The following is a 17,359-nucleotide window of genomic DNA, read 5'->3' as shown; positions in this document are numbered from 1 at the left end:
CTCACTAAGTGGATCCACTAGTCTATGCGAAAAGGATTCATCTAAAAAGTATGACTCTTTTCTACCTATGATGGCTACATGGTTTATGGAGACTTGAGTTAATATGAACTCGCATCCCCATATCGGTGCTCAATACTACTCCCAAAAATATACTTAGTTCTTTATGTTTAAAAAAACATACTTCTTCTATGATTTGAGAGTAGTGCTCAAAAACTTAACTCAAAGGCTCTCTTGGAAACTTCAGTTTCCCTGCTTGCTTCATTTAGAAAGCTATTTCTCTTTTCTGAAAACTAGCTTGAAGGCTCTTTGAAAATCTTAGTTTCCGTTCTTATTTAAATGTGAAAACATTTTAAATCTCTTTGGGAATACTTAGTCCCCATATACTTTTGAAGAAATGAACTTCGACTCTTTACCTTTTGTTTAACTTGAACTTTAAATCTTAAAACAAAGTTAAAACATTTATAAAAGACTTTTGAAAACTTTGAAGGACTTCCCTTAACTTGACTCTTGACTTCTCTTGACTTTGATCCTAACTTTCGTTGAGTTGGATTATGGATTCAAGGTTCATGATCTCATGTTTATGGATGATTTCATGATGTTTAGATGTACCTTAGAGTGTTGGAATCAACTAGAAAACATAGGTACATCACTAAGGAACACGTACAAAAAAGTGGGGAACGAATGGGGAGAACTGGCGTCCCTGGCGCTCTGAAAGGCATGGGGTGCCAGCCCTCAAAATTCAGAGAACTTTCTGTGGCGCTCTGGCTGGCGCGACGCGCCAGAGGCCAAAGTTTAGAGGAACTTTTGTGGCTCTCTGGCAGGCGCGGCGCCCCAAGCCCTTTCCCAGAAAACTCCGATTTTTCTCTTTCGTTTTCATCTCTAAACCCTCTAAAATTCAATGGTTCTTTCCCCAAACACTTAGAATCATTTATACCCTCAATATGCAATGGATTCAACACGAAATTGCACCCGAAAACACGAATCAAATCAACAAGAGACTTCAACAACACAACCATCAAGAACTCAGCGAATTTTCAACAATGTTCTTCAAAAACTCACTTTCTTTGCATTCAAATAACTTAAATTTGCTGTATTGAAACAAGATTAGCGTGTGGGTGAACTAACCCAACACTATGTGATCTCACATACCTTGTAGGGATCCCCCCCTTCTGCGAAATCCACAAGTGAAGCTCCAAGAAATCGACGAATCTTGAACGTTCTTCTTCTTTCTCCTCTTCTTTTCTCTTCTCTCAAAACCCTACCCTTTTCCAAAGCGTAAACTGATCTAATTCAGCTTAGGCCCCTAATTAATTACAAAAAAAAAATGAACGAAAATAAAAAGGTAAGGAAAAGACCAAACTACCCTTTAAAAATCAGGATTGGACTTTCTTATTCCAACAGCCCAACTTCCAAAGGGCCTAACTCACTCATACGAACTTGGATTTGCGCAAATTCGGCGGCGTTGGAAAGATCATTCCAAGAGCTTTCCTACCATATCTGGAAGTACCTCTAAATCATCTTGAGCTAGAAGTTATGGCCGTTTGAAGTTGACCAAAAACTCAATTTTTCCTAACTTAACCAAATTTCCAGATTTTCATTCTTTCCAAAAATGACTATTTTCAATTATAAGCTTCTTCCTAGTTATTTCAAATTGCGAGATGTTACAGGACCGACTAAAACTGAAACCGAAAAAACTGACTTTATGTGGTTTGATTTGGTTTTTAGATTTAATAAACCGACATAATTGGTTCAGGGTTTTTTTAATGAAAAAACTAACCAAACCGACCTATGTACACCCCTAGTTGGGAAGTTCAGGCCAGCCTCCAAAAAGTGAGTAATAAATTAAAATCAAATACTAGTAAATAAAAATGATTTAATCGAACTATTATTTCGATTAGTATTTTCTTAAGAGATGTGTAAAGAAAAACATGAGAAATAGAATAGATCGAAAAAAGTATTATGCAATCAAGTACCTAGGGCTTTTGTTGTTCTAAACTCATTCTTGTAAGATCTCTACCCTCTAATATTATGCAATGCAAGTACCTATGGCTTCTGTTATTCTAAACTCATTCTTATAAGATTTCTATCCTCTAATAATGACTAACGTTATTCAATTTTGATATGATCAAAGTTAGACTTTCCAAAATCATTTCATTATCTAGATATTTCTTCAATATTGATATGATTTAGTTTTTTTTTATTTAAGAAAATTAAAATATGTCATGTATAAAAGTTACAAATAGAAGTTAGAACATGATATCTTGCATATTTTTATGAGACTTTGATGAAAAAATTCTAGATATTTTTACTGTTAAAAAAGAGGTGAATTTTTTTTAAAAAAATATGAAATACGGTAATAATAGAGATCTATCATATTAAAGTGTAAAATAATGTGAAGCAAAGACAAAATACTTAAATCACTCTAGTAGAAAAAATAATTAAATTGCATGAGCAAAAAGATATCAATCGAAATGACACTCAAAAACCGAAATTATTAAGATTAAATATTCAATAAGAGAAATTCAAATCATATAATAGGAAAAGTATCTAATATCTTATAGTTTTTTAGTTAGTATTTGGGATATTAAAATTAATTTAACTTCAATAAAAATAACATAATAAATTTCAAAGTTTGGACTAAGTTGCATTGCAAGTACAGTCAAAAGTGGCTGCTTGACTATTTATATTAGGGTAATGTTAAATGGCTAAAAAAATTTAGTCAGAAATTTAAAAAGTCTATAATATTCTTTTTATTTTAAAATAAATTGGTCTATATTAGATAGTGCATTAGATAACAACTTATCTTTATTATTACAACTTTTTTATTATTCCGCCAATTACCCTAAGATAATACATATACATATATATACATCTACTACTTATATATATGACCATAGTTTTGAAGAAACCACTCCACATAAAAAGAAGTTGTCTACTACTCAAAAATGGAGTCTATTACAATGTATTTCTTTGCTTCTCTACTTTTCATACTTGTTATTCTCAAAATAAGAAGTAGCCATGCTGCTGCTTCTTCTTCTTCTTCAAAGCTTCCTCCAGGACCATGGAAATTACCTATTATTGGAAACTTACATCAATTAGCAGCTGGTGGCCATTTAGTCCACAAAGTCCTTAGAGACTTATCTAAAAAACATGGACCAATAATGCACATGCAACTTGGACATGTCTCTACTATACTTGTTTCCACACCTGAAACTGCAAAACAAGTGATGAAAACTCATGACATAGTCTTTGCATCAAGGTTTCAGCCTCTTGCTGCTAAGATTATTTCTTATGATTCCGCCAACATAGGATTCGCTCCATATGGTGATTACTGGAGACAGATGCGTAAAATATGTGTACTTGATCTTCTAAGCACCAAGCGCGTTCAGTCCTTCCGGTCTCTTAGAGAAGAAGAATTCTCAGGTCATAAGTTGATTCAAAATTTTAAATTAATGATTTCAAATCATGCTTATATAACTATAGAAAACAAGCAAACTTCTGACGAAATTGTAAAATTCACTTGTTTTTTGTTATTTCCTCTTCTTCTTTTTAAATGAAATAGAGAAAGGAGATTACAAGGTGAGGAATCGAACCTACACCAATAAGGTAAAAGTTCAAGTAGTTAACCAACTGAGCTACTAAGATCCCTACATTCGCTCTGTTTTAACTGAAGTGTCTAACATTCTTTTCTTTTTTAGTCTGTTTCAAAAATAATATGGAGTATCTCTTTCTATGTTTGGTAATTCTCTAATCCAACACTCTACGGGTTCACTTGAACTTACTCTTGACATTCTAGATCCGCCTCCGTCTCAGGTCTTGCTAGATTATTGGCTAGCCATGCTGGATCCCCTGTTAATTTGACTCAATTGCTACATTCTACTATGTTGGCTTTCACTTCTAGGGCCGCAGTTGGGAAAAAGTTCAAAAACCAAGAGAGGTTTATATCTATATTATGTGAACTTCTTAAAGTTGGGACTGGCTTTAATATTGCTGATTTTTACCCTTCAATCAAGTGGCTTCAACATATAACTGGTCTTAGGTCAAAATTGGAGAAGCTTCATCATGAAGTAGATAGGCTACTTGATGAGATTATAGATGATCATATTGATGTTGACAACAACACCACAATTATGCATGAGGACCTTGTGGATGTCCTTTTAAGAGTACAAAATGATGGAAATTATGAAATAACTCGAAAAAACATTAAAGCAGTGATCTTGGTTAGTTCACTCTACTCCGATACTCTTCTCATTTTAGTCAGTTCCAAAAAGAATGACATACTTTTATATGTAGAAGCTATATGAACTTCTCAATTTATGACATGTTCATATATTCATATGATGTACACATGTAACAGGACATGTTTGCAGCGGGAACAGATACTTCAGCAACAACTGTTGAATGGACAATGGCAGAAATGCTCAAGAACCCAAGTGTCTTAGAGAAAGCACAAGAAGAAGCCAGGAGAGTTTTTGGTGAAAAAGGTTATGTGGATGAATCAAACTTTGATCAATTGAAATACTTAAAAGCAGTCATCAAAGAGACGCTAAGGTTGCATCCACCTGCCCCTTTGTTACTCCCAAGGCTAAGTAGAGAAAAATGTAACATTGATGGTTATGAAATACCACACAAGACTCAAGTGTTGGTGAATGTTTGGACAATTGGAAGAGACTCAAGATATTGGGAGGATGCAGAGTGCTTTAAAGCAGAGAGATTTCTTGATAGTTCAATTGATTTCAATGGGAATAATTTTGAGTACATACCATTTGGTGCAGGAAGAAGGATGTGTCCTGGCATGTCATTTGGTCTAGCAAATGTAGAGCATCCATTGGCTCTTTTTCTATACCATTTTGATTGGAAGCTACCCAATGGGATGAAACATGAAGAATTGGACATGAGTGAGGTGTATTTTGGTGTGACAGTGAGAAGAAAACTAAATATGCATGTAATTCCTATAGTCTCTAAGCCTGTGTAACAATAATAAAAGCATCTATATGTCTTCGCACTTTCTAATAAGCTTAATCATTGGTGATATTGTACCATTAGTTGGCCAATAATGAAACTGTTGATTATTCGTACCATCGTGACTCAAGTTGGATAACTTTCAGATAGTTCAAGGAAAATCTTTCCGTAATTTCATATTTTGTGTCTACAATGGCAACTAGATCGACCATCAGGTCTTCTAATTTAACTATATCAATGCGCACGACCAAAATGTCTTACCATTGGACAGAGTACGCTCTGGTGTGTATAGAGGCTCAAACTGAGATGAATCAACGCAAGGAGCAATTGCTGGGATAGGTCTTGCCACTGCGTAGACCTCAACTACAAACTCAATTTCTACTCTGTGAAGATTGGAGTTCATGACACTAGGTACAATGTATTCATAAATTTCACAAACGATGATGATTTCAATCTAGCATGGTACAAGAGAGTTGTTGAAATTGAAGGGCTGAAAATGTGGCTTCAGAAACGTTCACCAGACTATAAGCCTGAAGAAGACATTACTATTGCTCTAGTTTGGATAACTTAGCCCATCAAGTAGTTCGAAAACTTACTAGACAAGCAAGTACGATTCCCATACAAGGAACAATTTACCTATGATACACTCATACTCCTAAATCAGAGAGAATTCCTCAAAACTATCAGAGATGAATGTTAGCTATCAAAAAAACTTGGTAAAGATAATAGATGATGCGCCTAATGATGCCCTACCAAACATCTAATGCCTGAAGTGTCTCACGTTGGTGAAAACAAGTGAGACTCCATACTTGTTACAGCACTCCACTGCATCCTTGTCCCTTATACTCCCTCCTGGTTCTGCAATAACGCTCACTCCGCTTTGACACGCCTCTTCAACAGCATCATTCCATGCTGATTTAATTCCAAAAAAAAATTGTTATGAGAAAAAAAAAAATCAATCAGAAACATTCGTCTAAGGCACATTATAAGATGATAACAATTTTTTTCTTTATCGTATATTTTCTTAAAATTTGCACTTTCGACTAGTCATAGTTTGTTGAAACCTATTGTCCCACTTTGTTTTAAAGTTAGACTTGCTCTACCAGTACATGTACGTACCAAATGGGAAGAAAGCATCACTTGCCAAAGCAGCTCCTTTTACTTCATCTCCAGCTTTCCTCATAGCAATCCTCAAACTCTCTAGACGATTTGGTTGTCCACTCCCCATTCCTAACATACAATTGTTCTGCAATAAATAAAATTATATTTAGAAAACAATGAAAGAAATATCATTTATATCTATATCAGCCAGAAAGTACCTTTGCAATTACTATGGCATTGCTCTTGACATGCTTGACACATAACCAAGCAAACTGTGCATCATTAAGCTCATTTTCTTGTGGAGTTTTGTCAGACATGACATTGAATGGGATATCTTCCGGGGTCAAATCATCTGAGTCCTGAGCTAACCAACCACCACCAATTTGCCTAAGAGAAAGTTTTCCCTTGTTGTTTTTACTTGCCTCAAGGATTCTCAAAGTCTTAGACTTCCCACGGAGAACTTCAAGACCCTTCTCTGTGTACTTTGGTGCGACTACTATTTCATAAAACATCCTAGTCTCACCATCTGTAGGGCTTCTAAATTCTCGAATATCCTTTGCAAGAGCCTGCAAAGAACCAAAGCAGATTAGTTAAAAGAGTTGTCAACCTTGATGTGTCACCTAAACTTAAAGTTTGATTTTGTATTTCTCCAACACTAGAAGCTCTGTGGTATAGCAGATAAAAAAAAATTCAACATAACTCCTATAAAAAGTAGTACCAAATACAATGCATCATCACCCATTTAGGTTTCTAGAAAGAAACAAAAAGAGCACAATTGTAAGATCATAATCAACAAAAAGATCAAAATATGCATCTGAATAGGTCCATTGAGTAATTTTACCTCATCAACTTCGACATTGAAGGCTACTATACCACCAAATGCACTCACTGGATCTGCTTTCACAGCTAGCCTATATGCTTCAATGATATCATTCCGTGATGCAACTCCACAAGGATTTGTATGCTTCACAACAACACATGTTGGTTTATTAAAATCACAGACACAATTCCAAGCTGCATCGGTGTCCAGATAGTTGTTATATGACATCTCCTACATCAAGAAGAAGGCAGAGTCATTAACCTTGAAACTTCAACTAGAAAAATCCATTCATGTGATGTTAAATTTAGAGCAAGGAACTATCCAGTGTGCAAATGAACACTAAACAGAATTTGAGAATATGCCAAGTTATGAACATTAGAATTCTAACCTTGCCATGGTGTTGGATAACAGTTGCAATTCCACCAGCGTTAACCTCAGACAGAGACTTGTCAACATAAACTGCAGCCTTCTGATGAGGGTTTTCACCATATCGAAGTTGGTCTTTAAGAGAGAGTGGCACTGTCAGGCTGGGAGGGAACTTATCTACCAACAGAGACCAAAATCATCAATCAGCATAATAGCAGATGAAAAGGCCTGCACTCTCTTTCACACACACACTCAGTTTTAACATCATATTCAACAGAATATTTCATCTCGAAGCACAATTGAGGCTTTGAAGGCTACTGTTCATCAAAATTATAATCAATTTGAAACTTTATTTTTCCATGGAAAACCATCGGCATTTATATTTATTTCAAATGAAGAGGCCAAGGATGATCGTTTTAATGTTTTCAAGTTCTTTATTGAACCTCTTTATTTCTTGTTATGGGGAGAGGGGATGGGAGGAAGAGGGATTTGTTTTATTGGGCTGTATTAGTTTTGCAAGGGAATACCTCCAACAGTCTGTTTCCACAGCCACTCTGAAACTGCAGAATCATATGAAGCAACATGTTGAAAAGCTTTCCAGGCCAACTTCCTTCGAAATTGTTGGTCATCATTATCGCCACGAAGGAACTCCAAAAGATCTGGGTAATCTTCAGAATCAACTACGACCAAAACATCCCTATGATTCTGTTAAATAAGCATTGCCCACAGTTAGACACAGAGCTGTACACAACACAATGTAACAGCCAGCATTTTCTAGAGAATGTAGTTTTATAAATGTGGGAGAATTCACGCAGAGAAGAAGTACACCAAAAGATAGAAAGCCTACCCAAAAGATTCAGCAAGCATTATAAATGGTGTAAGACACTAACCATGATTTTACCAGATACAGTTTTGTTATTGATGTATGCCACATAAATTGAAGCATACAACATATTATCCAGAAAAGCAATTCATAAAATTTTAGCATAGCTGGAACACAAGTTAGCTCCTTGTTCAACTCAGATACTTTATAATGGATAAGAGCTTCCTACATAGCACAGAATGGCATTATGAAGCTAAGAGGAAAGTTTCAAATTTCCGATGTACCTACTGTATCCCACAACCTTTCTGATACATAAAGCATCCAATACAAGCCAGATTGCCACAAACTCCGAGTAGGAAAAAAACATTTTTTATCTTAGGAGTCATGATTGCTCCCACAGCATTTATCCAATTAAGATCAAGAAGCCAAAGCATATACCTAAGAAAACCTAAAGCTGTAGCAGAGAAGATTCGAAGATGAAAAAATGTTGGTTCACAAGTGAAATATATGTGCCAAAGCTTTAGATGCAGAGGTACAGAATGCATTAAGATAAAAGTAACTTGTCTAATACAAGTTGCAGGTCAGGGAAAAGTAATAAGCTAAGCAACCTTTGCAGCAGCTCTAATCATGGCAGGTCCACCAATATCGATGTTTTCAATTCCATCCTCAAATGAAATTCCACTTGAAGAAGAAACCTTGGCATAAAAGGGATACAAGTTGACCACTACAACATCAAATGTACCTGCACATTGAAAACATCATTCATTTGTTTCCTTATTCCTAACATTGCATCATGGTTGTGGTTAACTCCCTGATTAAATAGGTGTTTTTGTTCTCAGGAGTTAAATCATATTTTTGTGTATGTAATTTGCATCTTCTTGATGCCTTTCTAATACAACATCTTACTTCATAAAAAAAACATTGCATCATGCTCCTATAAGAAGACTAGATGTATGCCAAACCCCAGGCTTTTTTGGTAACCAAGCAATAAGTGTTTCCATAATGCAAAATACTTTTTTGCAACAGAAACCTTGATTCCTTTTTTTTAATTAAGTAAAGACCTTGATTCCTTTGGGTCCCAAGGTCAGGGTGTAAACTATGTATTCTACCATAATTAAAATCAATTAGCTCACCAATTTCATGCTTTTCAAGAGCTTCCATGTGATGCTCCTGATCTCTTCTAGCAAGAATACCTCCATGAATGCCTGGATGCAAAGTTTTTACACGGCCATCAAGCTGTGACAACGAGAAAAGTTCTCAGTTATGTTTTTGAAGTTAAACGTCATGAGTCACTGCTCTCAAGTTATAAAATCAACTACAAGGATGTGTAAGCACAACACTTATTGGACCAAGCATTAAGAGAAAAGTTTGAATACATATACTACAAACCATACAAAGTAGGGGTGGGCATTCGGTTATTCGGTTAAGTTCTTTCAAACTTCAGTTTTCGGTTATTTATTAGTGTACACCGAAAATCAAACCGAATTAATTCAATTTGGTTCGAGTTTTTTCTAATTCTATTCTTTGGTGTGGGCCTAATTAATGGCCTGTTTTTTTCTGCTTGTAAAATGTTTTTTTTTTAAAGTTCAAAATGGCTATTTTGTGTTTTATGAGGCAAATACCTGCCTCAGTCTTTGCTGATGAACTTGCGTGTCAAAAAAGTGGCTCGACACATAATAATTAGCTTGGTGAATTTCACCAAAACAAACATGATATAATCTGAGCTAAAATTTTGAAACAGATATAATTTCTAATGTATTCCCTTATTAGATTACATTACTGTAGAAACAGACATAATACTTAAACTTTGATACCGTTTTATAGTTAGATTATATCCTCATTAGAATATGGTAACAACGACTGAATGAAAGGCAAAACTTTTAACCGTAAAGAAATGGCTAAAAAAATAAACGTATGCCAGAAAAGCATACCCTGCAGAGCTATTAAACCATTCTCAGAATTTCAGTTAACTGAAGAACCGGGATCCTATAACCAAGAACCAAACAGAATACTGAAGTTTTGAAAAAATTAAAAGTGAAACCAAAGAACCTAATTAATTTGGTCCGATCCGATTTTTTGGTTCTTTGGTATTTATGCCCACCCATTATACAAAGATGTGCAAGAAACATGAAATTGCAAAAGGAAATAAAGGTAAAATTACATGTAAAAACAAAGTTCTGCAGCTAAAAAGAAGTCAACCATCATAGCGAAGACAAATGAAATTAAAGAGGGTTTAAAACAGTGTTAAGAAGAGTAGATGCAAGGTCTGTATCCCAAAAAAAAAAAAGTGAAGATGCAAAGATTGGCATTTCAAGGTAGGTGTTCCATAAAAATTTTATTTTATTGAGAATAAAACTATTTTTTATAACTGTGGTGTTTGGAGCAGCCTATGCACACCTCAACTAATTCCACAACTAATTCCATAGGGTACCTGTTACCTCCCACCGACACAGATACCAGGTAGCTCCATCCACCAAAGCTTGGACAGATGGGAAAAAACCTCATGGTCGCCTTGGGGTGTTTAGGGATTGCCTCACCCCCGGGCAAGTTCCAGTTATACCTTTCAAACATTAGTCAGGAGTTCCTACCATTTCAGGGAAACGCGTCAGCTCTTCCACTTTGGTGACAGACACCCCAGCACATTCCAAAGCGGATGCAGTGCCTCCCGTTGAAACAATTGTGTACCTGCGAAATAGATTAAATAAGAGGTCTTTGCAATTTGAGAATTATCCAGTGGGATGTAAATAAGTTGTATGATTTTGGCCAGTTAATATAGGTAGCAACTAGACACTTCGATTTGCAAGATAATGGGTACAGTTTCATCAAAAGGAGCACGCAAGACATAGGGGACACCAGCACCAATCAGATTAAGCCTAGATGATAACATAACAGAGTGACTCTCAATGCAGATTAGGATTATGCCCTTTCATGTGATGCTCGACAGTATGTTTTTCTTTAGGAAAATAACAGCAAGTGAAGTTCGGCAGTCATGTACATATAATAAAGATTCACTTCAGTAACACACTAACAGCTCTAGGCCAAGCAATTTGACTTGTAGATGCTGCAACCATCCTTCAATTATTTTTGTAAAATATGAAAAAATGTTTCCGCAATCTTTACCCCAACTCCTGCAGCCCATTGCCAAGCTTAGCCAAGTCTGTCTTATCTGAAAGTGATATCAATGCTTGCTTCCTCCCTAACATAACCATATACATGAATAGTAAGTTCACATGAAAGTATAGTGATTGAATACATTCCTAATTTTAAATTGATAAGAGTTATTAATCACTGGCCTGACTTCTAAAACACAAGGTTGCTATCATGAAATGTTAATTTTGTAAGTAGCATTACTTTTAGTATTACATGCAATTTTTTGACTTATCCAAAACAGCATTTACCGAATCAGAACACAAACTGATCAGCTAATTGCATGTTGAGCTTTATTTGGGTTGATTTTATAAAGTCCATACTATGTTTGATTCCTTGATGCAAACAGGAGAGGTAAACAAGAGAGCCACTTGTTGTTACTTTCTTGATATGTTCATTTACTTCTGATTGTTTTCTGTATGGAATGGGCTCCTAGTAAAAGAGATATTTCCACCTTTTCAATCAATTCAGAGCAATTGAAGAAGTGTCCAATCTATCATCTTTTACTTACCCCCTCTTTCTATGCATCCTCACCAGATGAATGAAATATAGCAAAACTTCCCTTTCATACCCACCAAGTTTCCTACTTTTAATCCAAGTGAATACAATCACATAAAAATGGATTAAACTGTACTAAGAAATATCAAAATAATAGTCAAGTATGACCTTGCAGCTACTCCCTCCATTCCATAACTTTTTTCCACATTTACTTTCTTCTTTCTTATTGGAGTGCCGTGTGCATAGACTCTTTAACATTGACCTCTCAAAGGGAAAAATGGAACTTCAGAATAAGATGACAGTCAAAATAGTTAAAAGGTCAAAAGATGACTCTGAGAGGTCATATTGTATTGCAACTGATACATTCTTTGTAATTTCAATTTTCGTGTTCTTTTGCATCTCCTTGGTGCCATCAATGAATACTCTTACTTCATCAAAAAAAGATCCATCAATGAATACTCTTACTTCATCAAAAAAAGATGACTCTTAAGAGGTTGGTTGGTTTCATAAGAAGATATAATCTCCTTATCACATATTACGTATATAGCATTTGTATTTTCAGCATAAATACCGTTGTTTGGTTCGCAGACAAAGTTATCACGGGATTACAATCCTGGGAACTAATTTATCCCACATGAGAGGTGGGATAAAATAATACCACCAAGTTAGACGGAATAAGGTGGGATATCCAGAATTAAAGTTGGGATTAAATTTATAGTTCCAAGGCGTAATTTAGACTTCACCAAAACCGAGTAAATTTTAATCTCAAACTTAGAGCAATGATAACTGCTAAACTAGTTTACAGACTATACAAACAAAATTCCAAAATTGTTCAAAATTTTCAAGCAATTATTTATTACATTCAAAATATTAAAAGGAATTAACTAAAATTTACTCCAAAAATAATTAAAATAAGTAAAAAAATATTTAAAAAAAAGGACCTGAAGTTGACAACTTGGGAGCAGACTGAGGCGTAGCTACAGTTTCAGTCATGGCCTTCACTGGATGAACAATCAACCTATACGATGTCTTCGCGAACTGGACCACGCAGACCACAAAAATTATTATCACATAGAAGAAGAACTATATGGAGTATTTTGTTTTATTTTTCTCAAATTTTCATTACCTGTTGTGGGCCGAAATAATGATCAGTTCTTGTTCGGATGGTGTGGAGCTGCGGAATTTGGGTGCGGAAAGCTTTGGCGGCAATGGCGGTGGCCGGCGTGGTGGCGGCGGAAGAGGCCGATAGCATTGTTTTTATTCACTTTTTTGGGAATTTTAAAAAAAAAAAATTATGTCTGGGTTTTAATTTGGAATTTTGGATGGAGAGGAGAAGAGGCAGCACTTACCTATTGCCTTTGTACTTGCCCATTAGCCCTAGAAAATTAATCTTTTTTATGAGGTGATGAGTTAAAAATATATTTTGATAGTAATATTTTTTCGTAAGTTTTACATTTGAACTATCAAATATATATACGTTTTTATTAGAATTACTATTAATCATTTATCTCATATTTAATTAGATTAAGTGTTTGAAATAATCTTAAAAAAATATATGCTTATTTAATTTGTTCGTATATTTTCGTTCATATGACAATTGATTTATTAATTTTGACACATGTTTTAATAAATAGTTATTGATGAGAACTCATAAAAAAAAAAAAACTAGGTGTGTTTTTGAATTTTAATGATTTAAAAAAATCATTTAATCCCTTTAATTATACGGCATATCCATAAAAATGTATGTTATCCCCTTTATATTTGTCTTAATAATGGATCAATTAACACTATATATTTTAAGAGTAGGTATTATAGTGAATGTTATCCATGTATTCAATATTGATGATGCGAAGTTAACTATATATTAGAGTTTTGAAGATAGACCATACAGTTCAAAAGTTTTAGATTGAGCAGGATTAAAACACAATATATGCACGGCAAGTTCAATAATATATCACATGAGACAAATGTAAAAGTAAGGGAAAAGAGTCTGAAAAATATTTCAACTTTGGCCGAAATTGTTGTTACGATATCAAACTTTATGAAGGACCTTTTACCACCCTGCACTATTTAATAGTGTATTTTAAAGGTATATATGTGTCCACGTGGACACGTTACTATTTATAATGATGCAATATTTTGATGTCCACGTGGGCACATATATACATTTAAAATACACTATTAAATAGTGCAGGGGGGAAAGGTTCTTTCCAAAGTTCGGTATTGTTACAGCAATTTCGATTAAAGTTCGGATATATTTCAAACTTTTTTTCCCAAAAGTAAATATTGATATAAATTATCCTCGAGAGAAGATGTTTCAAATAGCTTGATCAAAATTTTGAGAAAATAAAGAAATCGATGATAATATCACATATCGTATTTAAGTGTGATGATGAAATAGAGTTGTCTTTCAATTTTATTATAACTGTTCTTTCTCTCTTTTTTTGGATATCTTATCAGTTATCATACATTGTTACTCTTAAACTTCCTTTTTTTCTAAGAGCAAATGCATAATTACCCTATCAAACTTAGATCTTTTTTTGAAGAAGACACCTTAAGTTTGCAGAGGTTCTATTACCCTACGAAACCATTTAAATCGACAATAAATACGCCATTTTGACCCATTTTCAGGCCAATTGTAATTTCACACTAGAAAAGCGCGTGAAAGAGTAAAATTGCAGCCCCAAACCAATGGAAAACTGACGCATGGCATTGTTAAACCAAAGTGAAAAGAGGCCCACGTTTCTTCTTCCCCAAACCACCATTAATGGCTGTTCAGAGCTTTCTCAACAGCAAAAGTTGGTTTTTTACTACGCGAAGCGAATTTTTTTTATTGTATACTCTATCATCAAGTTCTAGCAATCCATCTTAAGGCCTTTTATTAGAAAAATCTACTTAACAACGACATAATACTTGATCAATTTAGCACCTAATTTACCTTTCAGCAAAGAAATTTGAACCCATTTCCGTTCATATAGTTTCCCCAGATCAAAAGTATCAAAGAATCTACTCTAACAAATTCAAAAAAATGTGAAATTCACTTATAGAACTCAAAGCTAGTCTTGATTTCAGAATACCCACAAAGCTAAAAGGGATTAAACTAATTTTTGAAGAAAAATATTTGAAATCAAACACCAAAACACTGAAAAATAACACACAAAACTTACATAAATATATATATCTACAAAGAAATTCAGAAAAAAAATCTTTTGAAGTGAAGTAAATCGAAAGAATTGGAAAAGATGAACGATGAATTTTCTAAAAAGGTTTAAGGGTTAAAATGTGAGTGGGTCAAGGTTTTACCCGACCCACTATTAAACAAGTAAGAAAACTAAAATTATTTTATATGGGGTGAAACACACGCACTGGTCATGAGATTACAAATATTGTAAAAGTAGTGTATTTAAAATTGTTGGAAATGGTTGGATGGGGTAATTATGTATTTTCTCTTTTTCTAATCAAAAGTTTATTAAAAATAACTTTTATTCCCTAAAAAAATATATATTAATATTCCATCCTATTTATTTATATAAAAAAAATTACACAATTTTTTTAATTTAAAATTTATAATCTATTTCGGTTCGAATTTATTTAGGCTTTCAAAGTGATTAACAAAGATATGGAGGAAATATAATGAAATAAGAAGAAGAAAAAATAATTCGACTCGTTTGACCGTATAATTCGTGTTTAGTCTTTGTATTTTTCAACTAATTTTTTATTTTAAAAATATCCAAATATATTTAAATATTTCTTAAAGAAAATACAATTAAACACAATTTTATTTTCAATTCAAATTTTATAAATTTCAATGATATAATATATATAGGGGAAAATACTTCAACTTTAGTCGAAATTGCTGTTACGATACCAAATTTTGGAAATGACATTTTACCCCTTGTACTATTTAATAGTGCATTTTAAAGGTATATACTATTAAATAGTGCAGGGGTAAAAGGTCATCCATAAAGTTTGGTATCGTAACATCAATTTCGGCCAAAATTGGAGTATTTTTCAGACTCTTTTCCGATATATATATATAAACATGTCATCTCATTTGACTTTAATTAGCATTTATATTTTTTTATTTTATGTGCATAAATAATTATCTAAATTTATATAAATAGACACATATAGCGTAAAATACACGGCCTCTTAAAGTTGTCCGCATATTTCATTTAGACTCTTCAACAGACCTTGTTTCCTATTAGACACTCTAATTTTAAAAAATAAATATATATTGAACATTTTTCTAACACTCAGTCAAAAGAAAAGGTGTGTGTAATACACATGCACATGATGTGGCAAACTAGCAAATTAAATAAAGCCATGTGGCATTTTAATTTAAAATAATTATAAATTTTAATTTTGAATATAAACAAAACAAAATCTAAAAAGAAAAGATTCAACTAAAGGAAAAAATATTATACATCCCTCACCCCACCCCCCGCATCCCCACCCCAAACCTCTTCTTTTCTTCTCTTTTCCTAACACTGATTGTTGTCCACTATTGTTATTTATCAGAGCTTTTGAAGTTTTAGGGGAAAATCCCTAACCGTGACTATTGACCATCATTTACACACTTTAATTAATGGGGCGACCTATTACACACCTTAACTACATAAAAGTATATTTATTTCCCCCTTTCGTCACCCAACCCAGGACATTATGCCTAGATTGAGAGCCACTCGCCTCCTAGTGAAGCCACGTAATAAAAGACCCCAATCCGATTCATTTGACCCAAACCCGTTTCTTTTCACCCAAACCCAATTCTTTTCACCCAAATCCATTTTATTTTACCCTAGTCCATTTATTTCACCCACCCGTTTCCTTTCTCTAAGAACACCAAAACCTAATCAAAAAAATTACATTTGTAAATCCTAATTTTAGCTAAAGATTTCTTCGATTTTGTAGTGTTTTTGTAAGCATCCTTGTAGTTTTAACCATCTAATCAAGTTTTCACTATCATATTTGAAGAACATTGGTGTGTTGTCAATCGAGGCGTTCATCGTTCATAGTTTGTTGTCGTCTCCATATCTGAAAGGTCAGTCAAACATCTCTAGAGTTACTTCATAGTTCATACTTTTTAGCTTAGGGTTATTTCGTCTTTAATTTTTTTCAAGTTTACTGTATGTCGTCTTTCATTCACATGATTCCCCTTTACTGTTGTATGAATTTTGTTGTTGTATATGTTTTGTCGTTGTTGTTGAGAGTCATCTGTTAACATTATTTTCAGGTTAAAATGTCTTTTTAATTAATTACTTTGAGATTTTACCACGGTGATGTTATGAAAATTGAAAAAAAGGGATACAAGGGGAAACCATATCATGGTGGAGGAGTTTATGAGTTTTTAGATGTTGATATAGATAGGTTATCTTATTTTGAATTGAGGGATTGTCTGAAAGAGTTAGGGTATGAACCTGGACAATGTGTGTTGTATATGAAACTTCCTAGAAGTACTGCTATGTTAGAAATCAAATCTGACAATGATACTACTTTAATTGCTGAGTGTTTGAGTCATGGAGATATTTTGGACTGTTTTGTGTGTCACTTTGTTGTTGATCCAGTTTTGGTCCCACCTTCATTGGAATATGGGAAAAGTGGAGTAGGTGAGGGAACATCTCAAAACAGTGGGCCTAATGCAT

General features: G+C 34.0%; 2 protein-coding genes across 2 annotated transcripts; one reads left to right on the top strand and one right to left on the bottom strand.

Moving 5' to 3' along the window:
- Positions 1-2,825: 2,825 nt before the first annotated feature.
- LOC102603333 (cytochrome P450 71D11-like) lies at positions 2,826-5,078 on the top strand. Its single transcript, XM_006359884.2, has 3 exons — positions 2,826-3,423; positions 3,814-4,220; positions 4,358-5,078. Exons 1-3 carry the CDS (start codon positions 2,946-2,948, stop codon positions 4,973-4,975), a joined length of 1,503 nt encoding a protein of 500 aa, XP_006359946.1. The 5' UTR covers positions 2,826-2,945; the 3' UTR covers positions 4,976-5,078.
- Positions 5,079-5,360: 282 nt separating this feature from the next.
- Positions 5,361-13,072, bottom strand: LOC102602993 (bifunctional purine biosynthesis protein PurH). Its single transcript, XM_006359883.2, has 12 exons — positions 12,844-13,072; positions 12,659-12,755; positions 11,193-11,268; positions 10,661-10,757; positions 9,206-9,308; positions 8,681-8,814; positions 7,777-7,954; positions 7,272-7,426; positions 6,905-7,114; positions 6,282-6,629; positions 6,082-6,208; positions 5,361-5,874 (listed from the first exon to the last, which is right to left on the bottom strand). The coding sequence occupies exons 1-12, from the start codon at positions 12,967-12,969 to the stop codon at positions 5,723-5,725; spliced, it is 1,803 nt and encodes a 600-aa protein (XP_006359945.1). The 5' UTR covers positions 12,970-13,072; the 3' UTR covers positions 5,361-5,722.
- Positions 13,073-17,359: the final 4,287 nt, after the last annotated feature.

Source organism: Solanum tuberosum, unplaced genomic scaffold, assembly GCF_000226075.1.
Source record: "Solanum tuberosum cultivar DM 1-3 516 R44 unplaced genomic scaffold, SolTub_3.0 scf00303, whole genome shotgun sequence".
NCBI classification, from domain to species: Eukaryota; Viridiplantae; Streptophyta; class Magnoliopsida; order Solanales; family Solanaceae; genus Solanum; species Solanum tuberosum.
The sequence above is the reverse complement of the archived record's forward strand: the minus strand, read 5'-3'. Positions and strand labels throughout refer to the sequence as shown.

Bases quoted from the DNA above. Each gene is read 5' to 3' on its own strand.
- LOC102603333 (XM_006359884.2), top strand. From the start codon at position 2,946: ATGGAGTCTATTACAATGTATTTCTTTGCTTCTCTACTTTTCATACTT. The intron at 3,424-3,813 runs GTCATAAGTTGA...CCTCCGTCTCAG, and splicing joins TAGAGAAGAAGAATTCTCAG to GTCTTGCTAGATTATTGGCT. The intron at 4,221-4,357 runs GTTAGTTCACTC...CACATGTAACAG, and splicing joins ACATTAAAGCAGTGATCTTG to GACATGTTTGCAGCGGGAAC.
- LOC102602993 (XM_006359883.2), bottom strand. From the start codon at position 12,969: ATGCTATCGGCCTCTTCCGCCGCCACCACGCCGGCCACCGCCATTGCC. The intron at 7,955-8,680 runs GTTGCTTAGCTT...CTTATTTAACAG, and splicing joins TGATTAGAGCTGCTGCAAAG to AATCATAGGGATGTTTTGGT. The intron at 7,115-7,271 runs GTTAGAATTCTA...TTCTTGATGTAG, and splicing joins TTATCCAACACCATGGCAAG to GAGATGTCATATAACAACTA.